General features: G+C 43.2%; 1 protein-coding gene across 1 annotated transcript in view; it reads right to left on the bottom strand.

Annotated features, from left to right (window-relative positions):
- Positions 1 to 19330, bottom strand: part of Msh2 (mutS homolog 2) — a gene marked incomplete at its 5' end in the record, with an annotated part of 59294 nt that extends 39964 nt beyond the window's left edge. The window contains 5 exon segments of the mRNA XM_005390991.2: positions 3604 to 3803; positions 14786 to 14919; positions 15595 to 15744; positions 17481 to 17627; positions 19052 to 19330. Of these exon segments, the coding sequence (XP_005391048.2) occupies positions 3604 to 3803; positions 14786 to 14919; positions 15595 to 15744; positions 17481 to 17627; positions 19052 to 19330 (910 nt within the window).
- Between the last annotated feature and the right edge of the window lie 600 nt (positions 19331 to 19930).

Here is a 19930-nt window from a genome sequence, read left to right as displayed (position 1 = left end):
TCACAGGACAACAGGAAAACACGTATTGTATACAATATACAATAGTTAAAAAGAAACTTATAGATTAGAAGTTTCCTTTTAAACATAAGGCATTTATTTTCTTTATAAATTGGTTCCTCTTTTGGTTTTCTCCGTGCAATTAGTATGTTAAGCAGCTATGCTGAGCTTGGTAAAATGTCATTCTGTTCTTTAAAAAAAAAAAAAAAAAAAAAGAGGTTGGTTAAGGTCTCAATGAGCAGGGTACACGTAAGGCTAAACACACTGACACAGAAAGAGACGGAGTTCTTACAGCTGCTCTTCCCCCACTCCCAGTCTCTGACCCAAACGACCTCAGCCACCTCACAGGGCACCAGCTGCCAACCCCACAATGTGAATGAAGCACTTGATTTAGACGTTATAATGTCTCACAGGTCTAAATAACTTTAACATGGAAAAAAGACAGAAATTACAGACCCCATTTCAAAACTCTCATTGAATATATTAGGCCACACACCTGCGGGAAGGCTGAGGAAGCAAGCCAACCCACCTCAGCCACAATTCCCAGCTTCCGCATTTATCCTAAGGCATCAGAAGACCCGCCCAAGACTGCAGAGCAGGCCCCCTTGCGAGAGCAGGCAGGCCCACACCACCACCCACTCCAAGCTGGTTTCATGTTTTGCTTCTCCCCGGCATGGGGCAGCGGAGACGTAGACTGACCGGTGGACCTGATCCTGGAGGAGAACACCACTCTGGAGGACAGCAGAGCCAGGGACTCCAGTGCCTGGGTGAGACACAACCACAGGAGACCACCATGGACAGGCAGCGGGCCAGACATGGGCCCCCGCCCCTTGGAAGTGCAAGCGAGGCTCTGAAGGACACTGGCCTCGCCTCTGTAGCGAGCAGGCCTCGTGAGCCTTCCACAGTTCACCTGATCCCAGCCTGTGGCCAGCGTCCAGCAGAGACCAGACGGCTGACCATGTTTCCCGCCTACCTATGTTAGCAAGGACACACCTAGACCTGAACAAGGTGAGCCCAAACAAGGACGTGAGGGTGATCGGGCTGCGATGTCAGCACCCCACTGACTGCCAGGGTTGAGTCGGCTGATCTGGCTGGCTAGGCAGGGTCCCCTTCCTCCCTCACTGCTCCACGTGTCCCTCCTGAAGCTGCGTGCTGAGTGGAAGAGGACAACCACCCTGACAGAGGAGACCCGTTTCCTCAGTCAAGAGCATCTGCATAGCTGCACAACCCTTCCAAATAAGCTCCTGGAGGGGCTAGGGATTTAGCTCAGCGGCAAAGCGCCTGCCTGGCAAGCGCAAGGTCGTGAGTTCGGTTCCCGGTACCGAAGAAAAAACAAAAAACAAAAAAAAAAAACAAAAACAAATAAGCTCCTGGAAGCTAGCACTTCCCTCCTTCCAAACCAGACAGAGACCCAGTAAAAAGAGAGAACTAGAGACCAATTTTTTTAATGAAAATAGATGTAAGAATCCTCAACAAGATACTGGCAAACAGGATGCAACAAATCATCAGAAAGATCACACAGCAGGACCAAGTGCGCTACATCACAATGCCTATGCCAATCCCTTCAGCTCATCAGAGGCACTGTTTCATTTCACATCTCAAAAGGATTAGTCCATTTTACTATTAGTATTGTTAATCTCTTATTATCCTCATCTGTAAATCAAACTTTATCACAGGTCTGTGTGTACAGGGAAACACATGGTGTAGCTATAGGATTCAGTCGCAGCCATGATGTCAAGTACGTGCTGGGGAGTCTTGAAACAGTTTCATGGATAAAGGGGGTCCAGTGTGCCTGAAGTTGAGTCACAGATCCTTTCTCCAGAAAATACTACACACATACAAAATCTTTCATAAAATTTCATGAAGCCACAGCCAGGTGTGGTGGCGCATGCCTGTAATCCCAGCACTTGGGAGGCTGAGGCAGGAAGATCATTGAGAGTTCGAGGCCAGCCTGGGCCACAAAGTGAGTTCAAGGCCAACCTGAACTGCATAGTGAGACCCAGCCTCAAAAAGACAAAAAAAAAACAAAGAAAGAAAAGAGAGAAAAAGAAAGAGAAAGAGAAAAAGAAAAAGAAACTGGGGTTTAAGAACTAAATGGGTGTGGGGAGGAGGGACAGGAAATTAAAGGAGTTCCTAAGGCAAGGCCAGTACATTCTCAGGAAAATGAAAGGGTTCTATTTAGTGAGGGAAGAGATGAACATGAAGACAGGAAAGGTCCAAAATAGCTAACGTGAGTGGTGGTCTTCACTGTCTGGAGAGCCCATGGTCCCTAAGCTCCAGCACTATCCCAAGAATGTGTTAATCACTTACCCTTTCTAGTTCCTCCTGGTGGAACCACACAAAGACAGGAAATCAGAAAGCGCAAAGCAGAAGACATTCCTTTATAAGACAGGAAATTAAGGCACTAGGAGCATAAATGACCCCTGTGCCACTGAAGAAGTGTAGAAGCAGGAAAGTTTTTTTTTTTTTGGTTTTTCTCCGGTACCGGGAACCGAACTCACAACCTTGTGCTTGCCAGGCAGGCGCTTTGCCGCTGAGCTAAATCCCCAGCCCCCTAGGAAAATTTTTGTTTGTTTGTTTTTTTGTCTTTTTGAGATTGGGACTCACTATGCAGTTCAGGCTGGCCTTGAGCTCACTTTGTAGCCCAGGCTGGCCTCAAACTCGCAACGATCCTCCTGCCTCAGCCTCCCAAGTGCTGGGATTACAGGTGTGCACCACCACGCCTGGCTTGAAAGCAGGTAAGTTTTAAGAGCTGTTCAACTTTGGTGGACCTAAATGCAAGGGCTTTAAGTCTCACCAGCCTAACCAAGAGCCTTGAATATAATAGGAATACTTTCCATGACACAGGGACTTCGAGAAAATAGGTTATTTTTTTTTGAGACAAAATCTCACTATGTAGTTCAGGCAGGTCTTAAACTCACAATGTATCCTAGGCTGACCTCCCATCCAGCTCATTGTGATCCTCCTGCCTCAGCCTCCCAGGTGCTGGGATTACACAGTGGTTTGTTCAGTTTGTCAGCACCGCTCACTGTGAAGGATGACTTACACCGGGTCTCAGGGAGGCCCCTCCCTCAGAAGCCTCTGCTGTACAGGCAGTTACGACAGAACATGCCCTCTTGTCCAGCAAAAATGAGAGGCTCCAGCTAAAACTCCATTTTGGGGTCCCTGGCTCCAAGGTGCTTTGCACTCACGCCCTAATCTGAGAAAGAGCACCACAAGGTAGGCGTAACAGAAGGAAAGACGTGGGCTGTGACACACACCTTTACTTTAACGCTGCTGCTGCCCTGTACTCCTTCCCCGTGATAAAGTATAAACTTGTAAGCACTGTCATTTGGATTTCTCTGAGTCTTGTCTTGTAATTAAACCCTGTCTCGCTGCCACTGTTAATACAACTGACCTATTTCTAATGAACACAGTAACGCCTCTCTACAACAGCAAAAATTCTAACGTCTCATGGCCCTGCCTTCTGCCATGCAGTTAAGTCAGCGGAAACCTATCGGGAACCCTTAACATGTCTACAAGGGAGACACATGCAGCAGCATTACGAGGCCAGTATCTCTGCCAAGCACACTGTAAGAGTGAAGGACAACAAGATCGCCTCGTTACCTTCGTATTTTTCCAGGGCTTGTATGACGTTAGGGAGTTGATTGATACCCTGGTAGAGCCGGTAACAATCCTGTAAATTTGCAGCTTGTCTCTGGAATTTCTTGGCAAGACGGTTAAGATCCGGGAATCGCCGAAGCAAATCCTCTTGCAGACTCTGCCGCAATTCTGCATCTTCCACAAAAGCCTCCACTAAATTTAATCTGAAATAAATTGTATTGGATGTTAAATATATTTTAAATGTTACATATATTTTAGTATAAAATTAGACCTGTCAACTAAAGTTGAGGACATAGTTAAATGGCAGGATACGTGTTGAGAACGTGCAAGGCCTTGGGTTTGATCCCCAGCTCCACAGTCACCTCCACTCCCCAAAATGCCAACCACACATGCAAGTCTCAACTCAATAAAGTTAAAACTCCACAGAAGGAAACTACATTAAAAAAAAAACTATATTGTGAAACGTTAGCTTTTCCAGAGGGTGAACAGTTCCGTAAGACTATGAGACAAACACTCATTTCCTGGTTAGCAACCGTCAAATTAATGCTGAGTAGTTTCAGAACATATCCAATTTTGTCTGATTTGCATCAAATTGACATTTCTTAAGTAGGAGAATTTCATTACTGACACACTGTTATACGTGTAAACAGTGATGTTTAATAAAACAGAATTACAGCTCAACAGTGTTACCAAGTCCAATATTTACTCTATCATAAGGTCTTATAAATTTTTAGAATGCTTTCTAAAATTGTATCTTTTTTTTTTTTTTTGGTACCAGGACTCGAACTCATGATGTCACGCTTGCCAGCCAGGTGCTGTGCTGCTGAGCTATATCCCCGGCCCTAAAATTACACCTTGACATTATAAAGCTAAAAACTTTTAATTAAAAAACTGAAATAATTTTATTGCTTCCTAAAATCAATAATCTCAAATTGTTTCAAGAACCATGAAAAATGTAGATCATACTGCTTTTGCAATTTACTGGAAACCAGAGACTTCCCATTTTTTCGGTATAAGCTATAGCAAGACACTTTCTACATCAAGACCTCGCACACCCTTGAAGATGCACTAAGTGCATGCTCCACGACCCCACGGTGCACGGAATCGTTGTGCACCGCAAACACGTGCTAATACACATTTCAAAAGCCAGCACACACATGTGTATGTGATTAACGTAAGTTTCACAAACAACACTTGCTTTCACTGCACACGATGTGCTCCCTTCTGCTTTGTTTTAGGTGGCAGCTTACCCAGGGTCTCTGCACTGAGCTACGTACCCCCTTTTATTTTTTATTTTGTGACAGGGTCTTACTCAGTTGCCCAGGTTTGGCTCGAATTTTTGATTCTCCTACCTCAGCCTCCTAGATTTCTGGGATTACAGGCATGTACTACAATGCCAAGCTTATTTTATTTTTTAAACAGTGTTCAGGGCAGGACATGTAGCTCAGTGCTAAACAACACCCCAGGCTTCTCTACCCACCACCCACTTTCTTGGAACTACGACAAGAAGTATCTGTAGCCGCCGATGAATGTGCGCCTCCCTCCTGCGGAGCAAGAGCGGTCCCTCGGATTGGCACCACTAGTTTAAAGGAATCAGAATGAAAATTTCACCTTTTAACTGGGCCCAATGACACATGCTTATAATCCCAGCTGAAGAGCAAGAGGATTCAAGTTCAAGGCCAGCCTGGGAAATTAAGTGAGATTGTAGGGACAGGGAAAAGGATAAAATAGGATCTCATTAAGCTTTAGTAAAGACATTAACAGGAAATCTTACTAAGGCAGTTTTTTGCCTCTGCAGCTAACACTCCAGCAATTAGAAAGACAAAGGTAAAGAGAAAGAAATCAGACCTGGGAGGGTACCAGGTAACAAAATTAATGTAAGGATTTAGCAAAAAGAGTGGACAGGCAAAACAGAGACATAGCAAGAAAGAATGCAGACAGAGGTGCTCAGGTAAGGATCAAAGACAGCCGAGTCAATCAGATGGCGACCACTTCCAGGAGCCCACGTGGGGGACGGGAGAGATCGCTTGTCCTAAACAAAAAGGAGCTGAAGACAAAAACCCACCACTTCTGATGCATCCTGCTCTCCGGGTAGCTGTCTATCTTATTTCTTTTACGTCTTTTTCCAAATAAACTCTTATTTTAAACTCTGCCTCTTTAGGAGGATTGCTGAAAGTTCAAGACTACCCTGGGCTACAAATCCAGCTCAAGGTCGGCCTGAACTGCATAGCGAGACCCTGTCTCAAAAATACAAAACAAATAAATAAAATAAATAAACTCTGCCTCTAGTTCATTACTGAAGCTGACAGTTTACATGAACATGGCGGTTTCATGTTCCAGACCAGAGGGGTGAGCAGAGCATACATCCTGTCCTGCCACAAGATCCTAGCTCACTACACCAGGGATGCGGCTCAGTGGTTGAATCAGCCACGCACAAGGCCTTGGGTTCAAGCCCCAGTGCTAAGCTGCTATCAAGCAAGCTTGTATTATCAACCAGCTGCTAGGGCTGTAAACAAACATCAAAAAGAGTAATTCAAAAGCCAGGCATGGTGGTGCATGTCTGTAGCCCAGCACTTGGGAGGCTGAGGCAAGAGGATCACCAGGAGCTCAGGGCCAGCCTGAACTACATAGCAAGACTTTGTGTCAAAAATAAGTAAAATAATAGTAAGAATTATTATTATTATTAATGAATATAGTGCTTCAAAAAAACTTTGATGTCAAATTTTTTAAAACCCCCAAAAAAGAAACAAACAGGGACTGGGGATTTAGCTCAGCAGCACAGCACCTGCCTGGCAAGTGCAAGGTCGTGAGTTTGATTCCTGGTACCAGAAAAAAAACAAAACAAACAAACAAAAAGAAACAAGCAACATGCAGAACCAAACCACACAATTCCCAGCTAACCCTCTGGCTCTAAGAGGGTTTCCACAACCCCAAAATCGTTAGAATTCGAGGGACTGTGGTACATACTGTAATCATGGATACTCAAGAGACCGAGGCAGGAGGATCCCAAGTTTGAGGCTAGTTTGTACAACTTAGCAAGACCCAATCCCAAAGTGAAAAATAATTTTAAAAGGTTAAGGATTTAGCTCAGTGCAGAGGGCAAGAATTTGATCCCCAATACTGAAAAAGGGAAAAAAGAAAAAACTCCAAGAACTAAGCAAACTTGGTAAGCCACAGATCAAAGGACAGGGGAGAGTGTTCTAAAGAACGAGCAAAGCAGAGATACACATTGGTAAGTACCTCAGAGTGAGGACAATGAAGGTATTTTCCACCTCTTTGTCTTATTTTTCAAAAGCCCTGGAACAGAGACAGCATCTCTGTGTTAACCAGTTTTCTTTTCTTTCTTTCTTTTTTTTTCTTCTATTTTTCTTGCTTGGTTTTTCAGCACAGGTCTCCTTATGCAGCCCAGGCTGGCTTTGAACTCATGAAGAGATCCTCTTGCCTCAACCTCCAGAGGGCTGGGGTTACAAGTATACTACTAACAGGTTTTAAAGATATTCAATCCATTTCCAAATGATTTAAATGCTTTATCAAATAAATCTTTTTACCTTAAACTGTTTAATTTCTCCTTTTCTGTGGACAAATTCTTTTTCCAAACTGGACTTTACATATATGGTATCAAAATTCACTTTCTAATAAATTTCAGATACAATCATCAACCTTCTCTTATTTCCTAAACCTCTAAATTTAAAACAAAATAATTGGGATACTCAAAGAAATATGTCAAGCTTAACTGGTCAATTCTCAGAAATTAACCTCAAAAAATGAACATTAAATTTTCATTTATTGTATAAAGTTCTAGTAAAAGCTTAGCAAGGGGTAAAGGAAAAAAAGCTTCTAAAAAGCACAGCATAATGTTCACTGTCCCCTCCATCTTTGGTCCAGACAGCGTGAAAACCGTAATACTGTAAACTGCTAGTTTCACAAGTCTATTTAGTACACCATTTCTGAAATAATCAGTGTCAGTTTGCTTCTGACTAAAAGAAGAAGAAAATGCAAAAAGATTCTGCTGTTTCCATGACAATGCCACTTTTACATCTCAATTATAGAAGCACTAAAGTTACTGCTGGCATAACACAGTATACCTATCAATGCTACTCAAGTTTCTCAGCTGTACACATTGTGATGCAATATTCATTTGTAGATTGACTAAAATACAAGATAAATTTTTAGGGTCAGTTAATCCCTAAAACTCCAACAAAATTCATCGTGAATCTTTGGGTTTTTTAAAATCCACACTCAGCTGCTTCTAAAAACTATCCTTAGGCTGGGTGTGGTAGCACATACCTGTAATCCCAGCACTCAGGAGGCTGAGGCAGGAGGACTGCTACGAGCTCGAGGCCAGCCTGGGCTACAAAGTGAGCTCAAGGCCAGCCTGAGCTGCATAGTGAAACTCTGCTTCAAAAGAAAAACCAAACAAAAACATACCACTATCCTTTTAGATCCCTCGTTGTGAGAATTGCCTGCTAGCACACGACAGCATACTGACAAGGCTGAGAAGGGGCGCGGTACCTACAGAACTGCAGCAGCACATGTCCGATCTGGCCCTCCTCTCCTGTGGCTGTTCTACTTGAGTGTGTACAGTGCAGCATTTTGAAAATTTTTCTGTGACAGGAGTCAGCAAGTTGCAACTCACTGTTCCACAGGCAGGGCGCGTCAGCTTCTCCACCTGCACTGTGGGAGCCTTCTTGGGCCTATCCAGCGGCACAGCGGCAGGACTGACAGTAAGAGCTGTCAGACCATGACCTGGGCTACAGCAATGAAGTCAAAAGTATCTGGACTTCAGGTGTATTGTACATACACCGGAGACAAAACACACCACTGCCATGAAAAGATGATGGTTCCTCAAACAACAAAAGCCAGTGTCCTTTGTCCCCTTCAGGTCAGCCACGGTGAGACTTTTGATCCCTGGCTGGACAGCACCGATACCCTTCCTCAGCCTGAAGCAGCTGTTCAAAGACGGGCCCTCGGCCTTTCTGCATCCTTTGAGAACAAGAGATTAAAGGGGTGGGAGTGAAGCAGGATAAAAAAAATAAAGACAGGAGACAAGGAAAACCATAACTAAAAAACTCTACTTTTAAGAAGACTGCAGCTCCAGGACACAAAATTACTCAAAATTAACCAAAATTACCCATATCAATATTCCTTACATTTGGGTTTTTTTTTTTTTTTTTTTTTGATTTGGGTTTTTGAGAAAGGGCCTCACTTTGTAGTGCAGACTATCCTTGAACTCACTATATAGCCTGGGCTGGCCTCAAACCCCAGCAATCCTCCTGCTTCAGCCTCCTAAGAGCTGGGATTACCCTAGATTTGTTTAGGCTTCATTTCTTTTCAGCCCCAAAACCCCTTAAGATATTTCAAGTCCATAAATTAGTGTAGTTAAGGAACTATAGGGCAGGAACCGATTATAAGGTAAAGGAACTAATTCAGAGTTCAAAAAATGTTTTTAGGCAAACATCTGAGATCACCCATCTAAAAAAACTGGTGGGGTTCATGCTTTTCACCTGTGAAATTGACTATTATCTGTTGGTGAAGACCAAGACAGAACTTCCTGTAGACTCACAATGTGACAGAAACCCACCACCAAAAGCATGTAAATACTCCAAGCTCCGAACGGTAGCTGCCTCTCTCTCTGGAGGGCCTGCACTCTATTTCTTTGACTGTGTACTTTTAAAAAGCCAAAAAATGTTTGACTCTCTTCCTTCCTCACATGGGCTAATGAAGGAGAGCCACTCGGAGCACACTAAGTACCAGATATTGTGCCTGACGGGGCTGGGGGTTTAGCTCAGCGGCAAAAGCGCCTGCCTGGCAAGCACAAGGTCGTGAGTTCAGTTCCCGGTACCGGAGAAAAACCAAAACCAAAAAAAAAAAGATATTGTGCCTGACCTGTGGACTACTACAAGAGCACAAGATTTCAGAGACAACGCTGTCAGCGACTGCTCAATCTAGTGACAGAGAGAGGCCTGTTTCCATTTCACAGTTGGGGCTGAACGACAACCGAGACACAGAATAAAGCGCTATACGCATACGAAAGCGAGGAGCTCCTGTCAGAGTCCAGGATCGTCACAATGGAGCGTTTCACTCGCCTGCGTAACCTGGACAGTCGTGGTCACAAAAACAGGCCTTGGAAGAACATATTTTGGGGGCTGAGGGGAGACAAGAGCGGAGACTGTTAAGGCAGCAAAGTACAGGGAGCACTGGGGAAACTTAAGCAGACAAGGAAGGAATAGGAAAAAACTATTACCCGAGGTAAATGCAAATTTCGACATGGAATGGAAAAGCGGTTCTTCTACTGGCGGAGAGTCAGAAAGCAAAGGACGAAAACTACAGACGCACAACTAAGTGTAGGGGCTGGGGATTTAGCTCAGCGGCACAGCGCCTACCTGGCAAGCTCAAGGTCATGAGTTCGGTTCCCAGTACCAGAAAAAAAACCAAAACCAAAACAAAATACAAAAACAACAACTAAGTGTAAGGCTCGGTCGGCCGCGGCTCTCCAGTACCCGGCCCGTCTGCCGGCAGAGGCACTGTTCTCACTCAGCACTAGGGCTGCCCTGCAAACACAGGATGGCTACAAGACATACGAGGAGCAGGACACCCGCACGCCCGCACATCTGAAGACACCCCAACACCTACAGCAGACGCCTCAAGGACTTGGGCCCATGCGGCCCGAGACAGAGAGCTGTGACCACTGAGGTTTCCTAAGCTCTTCCCACCTAATGAATGTCCTTTGCCTTCTCTCAAGCCCCATAAAAACCAGCCCGCTTGTGTTTGTTCCCTACAGACAGCCTGTCCACCCTGCGCCCACGCACAATAAATTCCACACCACGCAGCCTTCACACAAGCCCCGTCGGGCTGGTCTCCACCTCCAGGCGCTCCTCACTCTAAGGACAAAAACCATCTGCTTAGAAGCAGAAGGCACCTTAAGACGTTCAGGAAAATAAGAAAATCAGGGTTTGAGCTTTGTAACGGTCATGAAATAAAAGTAACTAACACTCACAAACAGTGAAAACAGCACAAAGTGTACGGGCTCCACCAGGCACTGTGTCCGAGCATCTTCTCTAGACCCTTTGTGTTTCTCCTGTTTTGTTTTTCAGAGTCTCACTAAGTAGTCCCGGCTGGCCTTGAACTCACACCTCAGCTTCCAGCAACTTTCAGTTGAGGAAGAGAGCTAAGGAGTGAGAGGCCAATATGACGACATGCCGTGGGGTAAGAAATTCCACGATCCCCTAAACTGTGGCGAACACGGCCTCTGCCCTGAAGACTGGACAGGAAAGCAACGAACTCACGGGAGCCAAGAGATCTGCGCAGACATCAGAATGAAGAAGTCTCCACTAAATTGGAGTGGGAAAGGAGGACACGGTGGAGGGGAGGCAGTGGAGTTGAAGGCCTCCAGTTCTCCCGGAAACACTAACACGTGTCGATATCTTACAGAAACTGCACTCACTGCATGACCTCCGGGCCGCTCTATCCCACAGAATGTAGACACGCTAGAAGCACCTTGTGCAAACATTCTGAGACCCAACTGAAATACAACTTGGAAAGAAGAAAGAAATCTAGGAAAGAACACACAGCACGCTCTGCATCACCCAGGACCACACCATTTCCACACCTACAAAATGGTCCTTTCCATTCAGACACAGGGTTCTGGTTAAAGTTACATCATGAATCTCATCAAATTTATGCGCAACGACATACTCAGCTTTAAACTAGAAGGCACTGGGGATATCACATTCAACACACACAAATGATTCCACCAGTAACCACGTATCTTAAATTAATTCTTCCAGCTGTAAGAGAGTAAAATAAAGAGACCTCTAACCCAGGTATAATGATGCATTCCTGTAGTTCCAAGCATTAGGGAGGCTGAGGCAGAGAGATTCCAAATTTGAAACCAGCCTGGGCAACTTAATGAGACTATATCTCAAAATAAAAAAAATTTAAAATGGGTTGGGGAGATAGCTTAGTGTGAAGGCCTGGGCCCAATCCCCAGTACTGCGGAAAAAAGAAACAGAAAAACTTGATTTTATGTGTAATCCTGAAAGAAGATAAATCTGAATACTTGCCTTGGGAACTCCCAGGACGGTTTAAACTAGAAGTAGGAGACACCACAACTGGAGCTGAAAAGGGTGATTAAAATAACCACTTTCCAAACAGCCTATACAAGGATGTAAGTAACTTTTCTTCCTCCTCTACAGAATTTCAACTTTTTTTTTTTTTTTTTTTTTTTTTTCTCCGGTACCGGGAATCGAACTCACGACCTTGCGCATGCCAGGCAGGCGCTTTTGCCGCTGAGCTAAATCCCCAGCCCGAATTTCAACACTTTGCCTAAAATATTACAGGGCTTCCTATTGCTAGTACAAAAAATATTATCAAGATGACAAAAAAATATTTCCTCTTGCCCACAGGGTGGGGTAATAACCAGATGACATTCTGTTCATAAAGCCACCCTCCCAGATGTTATTTCTGATAGAGAAGCCTGGTAAGACTTCCAGATGTGGGACTCACAGGTACACAAGAAAGTGCCTTGCACGCATCAGGCCCCGGGTCCAACCCAACACTGTAAAAGCAATCAGAACTATAAACAAAAGACACAGCAAAACTACAAGATTTTGGAAATTCCTGTGTGTCCTGCAAAAGCAACCTTTACTCACCCTCTGGAAAAACACCTAATTCTAATAGCTTGCCTTCTGAATCACGTTACTCTGATAATAGCGCGCCAGTGACATCTCAGGTTTCTGATGGGTGTAAACACAAGCAAGGGGACCACTGACACTTTTCTCATGCTCCAAGTTAAAGAAACCCAGTGACCTATAGCTTGAAAGTTATTTAAATTACCCATCATTTCCTTTAAAACAATGAAAAAGACGGCTGTGATACACAATGCTGTTTGTTGAGGCACAGCCTTTCCACGGAGGACACTGAAAAAAGCTCCCGAGTAGGGGGTTCAAACCCACCAGGGTACACAAAGAAACGTGCCCTGGGAGCCACGCAACACGGAGGCCCAGAGGAAGGAGCCACAGGAGCGGAGACGAGTGCAGGAGACTTCACACTCACGTACTGCTGATCTTTTAAAAATTTTGACATATGTAGTTATTTGTGAATAATTAAAATTAAAAATAACGGGCTGGGAATGTAATCTGTGGCAGAGTATTTTGCTAGTGTATATGAGACCCTGGGTTTAATCCCCAGCACCATTTAATTAATAAGAATTACCTTAATTGTTTGCAAGTTGATCCTTCCAATTTCTTACTGAGTCTTTAAATCTCTATTTCCTCAACAAACCTGATTTTGGAAAGACACCCTTAGCATTGTAACTTCTGCATTTTCTGTTAACTGCTGACACAGCCCAAATTCACTAACCTCGAGTTATTTTCACTGCGAGGATCTTCGAAATATATAGACTGGAGACGTCACGCAGAATTTACATGGTATCTTACAAAACAGATTATTGTTTGCCTGATATTTTTCCAAATATTTAAAATCCAGAGGACCAACACTTAGCATGATAATTATTTGTATGCTATCTCACAGTACTGATTAGTCTGTTTGCCTGACATCTTCCCAAATAGTCAAAGATTATTATGCTTTCATATGTCATCAGTATTCAAATCATTTTTGAATGACTTCAAAAACATCAACTCATAAAAATGTTAAGTCTCTTTATTTATTTTGGCAATGCACACCAACTGGAATATAATAGATTCACAATAAGGTCCCTCACATACCCCAAAATTGAGAAAGGCAAAGTACCGTGAGTGCAAGTACATCCAGTGAACGAAATATAATGCATATAAAGTGCTAAACATGATAATGAAACAGCAGTACCAAAAAATGTTTATGATAAGTATATACTGGAAAAAGATACAGCACAAAACTACTATTATGGTTATAATTATGTTTAAGGAAAAAATCCTAATGAGGAATGGCGGCACTTGCCTGTAATCCAGTACTTGCGAGGCTGAGGCAGGAGGACTGTCATGAGTTCAAGGCAACCTGGGCTACATACTGAAGGCCAGCCTGAACAATGAGGCCCTATTTCGACAGAGACAGAGACAGGGAGAGTGCAAGCCCACCCTAGCGTAAGAGTGTACTGTATGCCAGGGTCAAGACAGTAAACCCTCTTGAGTGAGCATGAAGCGGGTGGGGACCAGCCTGAGAAGTGAGGGGGTCTGCAGTGCCGGCCAGCCGTGTTGTTTCTTGACTTCTGTGCTGTTGCAAAAACATCTTTACCACTTTCAAAATACACGCTTGGGGACTGTGCAATATTATATATTATAAAGCTTCATGTAAGTTTCAGAGCTGGACAAAGCAGCACACGCCTGTAATCCCAGCTATGCAGGAGCAGATCTGCCCAGCACGTGTGACGCCTGGATTCAATTCTGAGTAGGAAAGGAGGAGAATGAGGAAAGGGGAGTGAGAGGGAAGGAAGAACAGAAAGAAACAGACAAAGAAAGGGAAAAATGCCAGTGTGAGAACTTCTATCTAAAGACTAAAAAATATACAAATGCTAGCCATATTAGGGTAGCAGAATCCTATCTTTTTATTTCTCATTTTCAAAGATTTCTCACTTTTTGCCCTAGCACTGGGGATGAAATCCCTTTGCAAGTGCTAAGTACTCTACCCCTGAGCTGTATTTCCCAGTCTCAAAGGTTCAGGTCACCTTAAATCCTTCCTCAAACAATAAGGAGTAAGTGATTTCCATGTGCCAGACCCTAGTGGAGGAACAAACTTGGGTGTGATGATGCACATTCGTAATCCCAGCGCTCAGAAGGCTGAGGCAAGAGGATCCCCATGAGTTTGAAGCCAAGTGGGCTACATAATGAGTTCAAAACCAGCCTGAATTACACAATGAGACCCTATCTCAAAAGAAAGAAGGAACCGGGCGTGGTGGTGCACATCTGTAATCCCAGCACTCGGGAGGCTGAGGCAGGAGGATCACTGTAAGTTCGAGGCCAGCCGGGGCTACAAAGTGAGCTCAAGGTCAGCCTGAACTTCATAAAGAGACGGAAAGGAAAGAAGGAAGAAAGGAAAATCAAGATGTGTTAGGTACTTGCACAAACTTCCCATGATGAATGATGTAAGACTATATACTGCAAAGGTACTAATAAAAATAAAAAACTTAAAATATCATAGAGAAGAACCACAAATTCCTTAGAGCTGACAGGAGTCCACACTAGTACCGTACCTCTCCTCTATTCTGTTCTTATCCATGAGAGGCTGCTTAATCCACTGGTTAACAAGCCTCTGTCCTTGCGGGGTTTTGCACTTATTCAGCAACGCAGCCAGAGACTGAGAGCCGGCGGTGTCTTCCACAGAACCCTAGTGAGCACGGAGCACGGAGAACGGCACTCAGTAAGGCTTTATTACGCTATTTTAAAAAGCATCACATGCTTCTGGGAACAGGAACACATAAATATTCTTTTAATGTAAAATGGGAAATTTTCACAGAAAAATCCCTTTCACTAAACTCAACTTTCAACCTGATAATCTACACTTTCAGCTATTCTTTAGTTCTCAAGCCAAAACTGCACTATAGTATTGCAGCTGATGTAACTTTAAAAAACTGCTGTTAATTTACAAAACTACTCATAAAACTAACACAAACAGTAAGCATACAGTTTAGAACTAGATAAATCAGGGGCCAGAGACATAGCTCAGCAGCACAGCGCCTGCCTGGCAAGTGCAAGGCCCTGAGTTTCATTCCCAGTACCAAACAAAAAACAAAAAACTAACTAGAAGACCAGGCATGGTGGTGCACAACTGTAATCCTAGCACTCAGGAGGCTGAGGCAGAAGGATCCTTACGAGTTCAAGACCAGCGTGGGCTACAAAGTGAACTCAAGGCCAGCCTGAACTGCATAGCAGGATCCTGTCTCAAAAAAAAAAGAGAAAAGAATAATACTTCAAAATATTTATGTTAATAATAATATTCTCCAGTACGTATCAAAGAAAATATTTTTAACCTATGTATTTTGTTTCGTTTTGTTATTTTTACCTGGAAAAGATTAAGGGCTTTAACTGCTGCAATATCCAATTTCATGTACTGGCTGAAGTCAAACGTAGTTAGTTCAAACTGCCCAAAATTTGAATCATCAGATAGGAGTTCCAAGAACTTGATGACTGCAGACAGTGATGAAACTGCTACCTAAAAAGTTAAGGAATTAAAATAAGAGATTCCTGTATCACCAGTACTAATTCTAGAGTTTAAGAACAAATACAAAAAAAAAAGAACAAATACAAATAAAAGTTATTATAGCATCATTTTTCTCCTTCCTTCCCCATCTGAATCAAGAAAATAAAAATTAATCTCTTGAGGTTAGAAAACACAAATCAGAAAGTTTAAATTATCCAAAAAGGTACGCAATATTATGAAGAGTATGGATAAATCTTACAACATTGAATGGAAAAAGCTAGACCCAAAAGTATGTTACGTACCGTAATTCCATTTATCATTTATATAAACTACAAAATCAGGCAAAACCAATCTATACTATTAGAGGTCAGAACCAGGTTACCCCGGTGAACGTAGTGACTGTAAGGAAACATAAGAGGGGCTCACAGGCCCCAGGAATGTTCCGTTTCATGGTTGCTGATAAGGTGGGGATAGTCAGTTAATGGAAATTCTATTACAGACTTACGGTGCATACACTTTCCCACATACATTCTTAAACAAAATGATTTTAAGTTATACAGATTCTTATTGCCTGCTATTACTATAACAAAAAATAAAAAACTCAAGACATCAAACTGAGGGGCTGCGGATTTAGCTCAGCAGCAAAGCAGCTGCCTGGCAAGCGCAAGGTCGTGAGTTCGATTCCTGGTACAGGAAGAAAAACAAACAAACAAAAAAACAAGATATCAAACTGAGAGCCAGTGATGAATTATACAGTGGCGCCTCGGCTCAGGAACCAAACTCTTTCCATAATTCTGTTTGTAAACCAAACTGGACAAGAATCGAATCAGAGCTCCTCATAAGGTCAACACTGAACCTAACGCTGAATTTGTTTCATTTCTTGTCCAATTCAGTTTGCAACCAGAACTGCAGAAAGAATCAAATTCATGAACCCAAGTACCACTGTGTTTATGGAAGTACACTTGAGGGTCCAGGGGTATAGCTCAGTGCTAGAGTGCATGCACAGCATCACATGGTCCTGGGTTCAACTTCCAGCGGCACAAAACACAGCGTAACATAAAATACACAGTACTTTAACACCATGTTCATTGTGCATCTATTTTTGATAACATTATTTGATAACACAGTAAACTACTCTACCCTGGCCAAACCACTAGCGATCCTTTAAGGCAAGTAGTTTTAGCCTTATTTAACAGATAATGAAACCACCTTACAGTCCCCCACAGCTGATCCGTAACAAAGCTGAGACAGAAAAAAGCATTCTTCCCCTCCAGTTATTATGCTACCACCTACTGAAGTGCCAGGAGTCAGGCCCTCTACTGTGAAGCACTAAAGCCCTTCCATACCCCAGGCACATGTGCCGTGCACATATGGCATTATATTTAAAGCCATGTTTAAATTTTTTCAATCACTGGGCCTGGACGCACATCCCTGTAATCCCAGCACTCGGGAGGCTGAGGAAGGAGGATCGCCAGGAGTTGGAGGCCAGCCTGGGTTACAAAGTAATTACATTCAAGGCCAGTCTAGCGTACACAGCAAGACCTGTCTCAAAACACCAAAAAAATTAATCATTTTTTTCAGTCCCACCCTTAAGGTTTTTGGTGTTTTGGTTTTTTTTCCCATAAACACCATCATAGAGAAAAGCTTAATATTACCAACCCAGACTTTAGGTTTTGAGATAAATGTGACAGAAATGCCCTCTGAAGAGTTATTGTTTAAGAATAAATTCACATTTGTAACCCACATACCTGATTTTCCATTTCTGGCAAGACAGCACTATTCACCTGTTCTCCTTTTTTGCCTTTTAACAACCGGTTGAGGTCCTGGTAAATGTCTTTTGTGGAGAAGTCAGCTTTTTTTCTTTCTGTGATCAAAATTCCTGCTCTCTGAATAATCTATTTTATAAGACATATTTAAATTAGTACTGAAAAACAGAAAAATACAGCTGGGTTTGTGGCGCACATCTGTAATTCCAGCACTGGGAACCTGAGGTAGGAAGACTACAGAATTCAAGCCAACCCAGACAATTCAGTGACTTAGAGTTTATCTGAAAAAATAAAAAAAGTTGGGTATGGTGGCAAATGCCTGGGATCCTAGCACTCAGGAGGCTGAGGCAGGAGGATCACTGCAAATTCAAAGCCAGCCTGGTCTACATACTGAGTTCAAGGCCACCCTGGACTACATAGTAAGTACCCATCTTGAAAAAAAAAATAAAAACTTTTACCAGAACACTATTTGTAGAAAATTGCTTTAGATATTGTCTAGCCTAAAAAGGTTCCTCATAGGTTTGCTATCTGATAGCTTTTCTTTTTTTTTTTTTTTGAGTCAGGTCTCACTCTGTAGTTCAAGCTGGCTTTGAACGAACTCACAGCCATTCTCCTGCCTCAGCCTCCGAGTGCTGGGATTACAGGCACCTGCCACCATGCCACTCATAGCAATTCTTGTGGTATTTGAGGCTCAGAAAAAACTCCTTACAGGATACACCTTCCCTTAAGAAATATCTAAATAAATGAACCACAGACAAATGACATAATGAGGGGCTGGGGATTTAGCTCAGCGGCACAGCACCTGCCTGGCAAGCGGAAGGTTGTGAGTTCGATTCCCAGTACCGGAGAAAAACAAAACAAAACAAAAAAACAAAGGACATAATAAGAATTTGATTAAGATAGAAGAATCACTAAAGTAAGACACTAAAACTCCACTTGGAGCTAGAGATGCAGCTCAGTGGTGGCCTGTTTACCCGGCATCCACAGGGCCCTGGCCTCAATCCCTAGTCATAAATAAATGAATAAACACATACCAGGCATTCCCCTGGAACTACTGAAGTATAACTCTAGATCTCAAGAGGAGCTCAGTGGCTGAACACACATTTAAAAATGCTGCAGGACCTGGGCTGATTGCCAGGCCACCAAAACCGAGAAAGTCCTGAAGAACGTCACATGATTTGTTTGCTGAACCATGCTACAGGCAGTAATATTTACAGTAAAATTACACTTCTGGGGTGAAGGCACAAAGAGGAGAAGCCAAAAGATCTGTGGTAAGAGTCTTACACAAGAACAGCTTATTCTGATGTCCTCAAACTGTTTCTGTCAAAGATCAACATCAGACAGTCTTCAAAACACACCACGATTTCGATTAGATTAAAACTGACTGGGCCGGGGAGATAGCTCAGCAGCACAGCACCTGCCTGGCAAACGCAAGGTCCTGAGTTCAATTCCCAGTATTAAAAAAAAAAAAAAAAAAAAGGCTTAATTTTTCCATAAACAAAACAGCATTATTTGAATGAAGCACCTATCGGAGGCTTGGATCATGGCCTTACCTGCCGCAGCTTCCCCATGTCCCCGGCGGTCTCCCCTCCAGGTAAGACACATTCCTTTGGTCCGATCTGAACCAGGAGAGCTTCCAGATTGGAGAACTGGTCATTATCGGGGAATTCACACAGTCCCAGCTTCCTCTGTGTGGAGTCAACATAGCCAACCCCAACCTGCCTCTGACCATCAAGCACAGACATTTTAATGCCCACAACACCAACGGAAGCTGCCATATCATTGTGACCGAAGAGAACATCTTCAAACTGAGAAAGATTGCCGGGAGAAGCCTACACAAAAATGAGGAAAAACTTTAAGAAACTGTTCAACACCCTTTAAAATTTTACTAGCAAATAATAAAATTAAATTAAATTAAATTTTACTAGCAAACAAGAACTTTAGTGGTAAAATGTTTTCTTACAAAAATAACTGCTGAGGGCCTGGGGATTTAGCTCACCGGCAAAAGCGCCTGCCTGGCAAGCGCAAGGTCGTGAGTTCGCTTCCTGGTACCGGAGAAAAAAAAAAAAAAAAACTGGTCTCCAAATGTTCAAAATATTACACATTTTCCACAACGGGCCCACCCTCCTTTTCCAACTGTTTTCACAACCCTTTTGCACATCTAACAATAACTCTGATCAGGCACGAAGGCCCACGTCCCTAACGCCAGCACTCAGCAAGCTAAAGCAGGAAGGTTTCCTGTGCACTGCTAGCCTAGGTGTCACAGCAAGCTGTCAAGTCTGTCAACAGTGGCTTTCAGTTTTAAATACGGCAGCTAGACTTACACACACAATCATTAAGATAGGGGCTGGGGATTTAGCTCAGCGGCAAAGCGCCTGCCTGGCAAGCGCAAGGTCATGAGTTCGGTTCCCGGTACCAGAGAAAAACCAAAA

Source organism: Chinchilla lanigera, unplaced genomic scaffold (genome assembly GCF_000276665.1).
Source record: "Chinchilla lanigera isolate Chin_1 unplaced genomic scaffold, ChiLan1.0 scaffold00040, whole genome shotgun sequence".
Classification (NCBI taxonomy): domain Eukaryota; kingdom Metazoa; phylum Chordata; class Mammalia; order Rodentia; family Chinchillidae; genus Chinchilla; species Chinchilla lanigera.
This window is presented reverse-complemented; position numbering and strand designations above follow the sequence as displayed.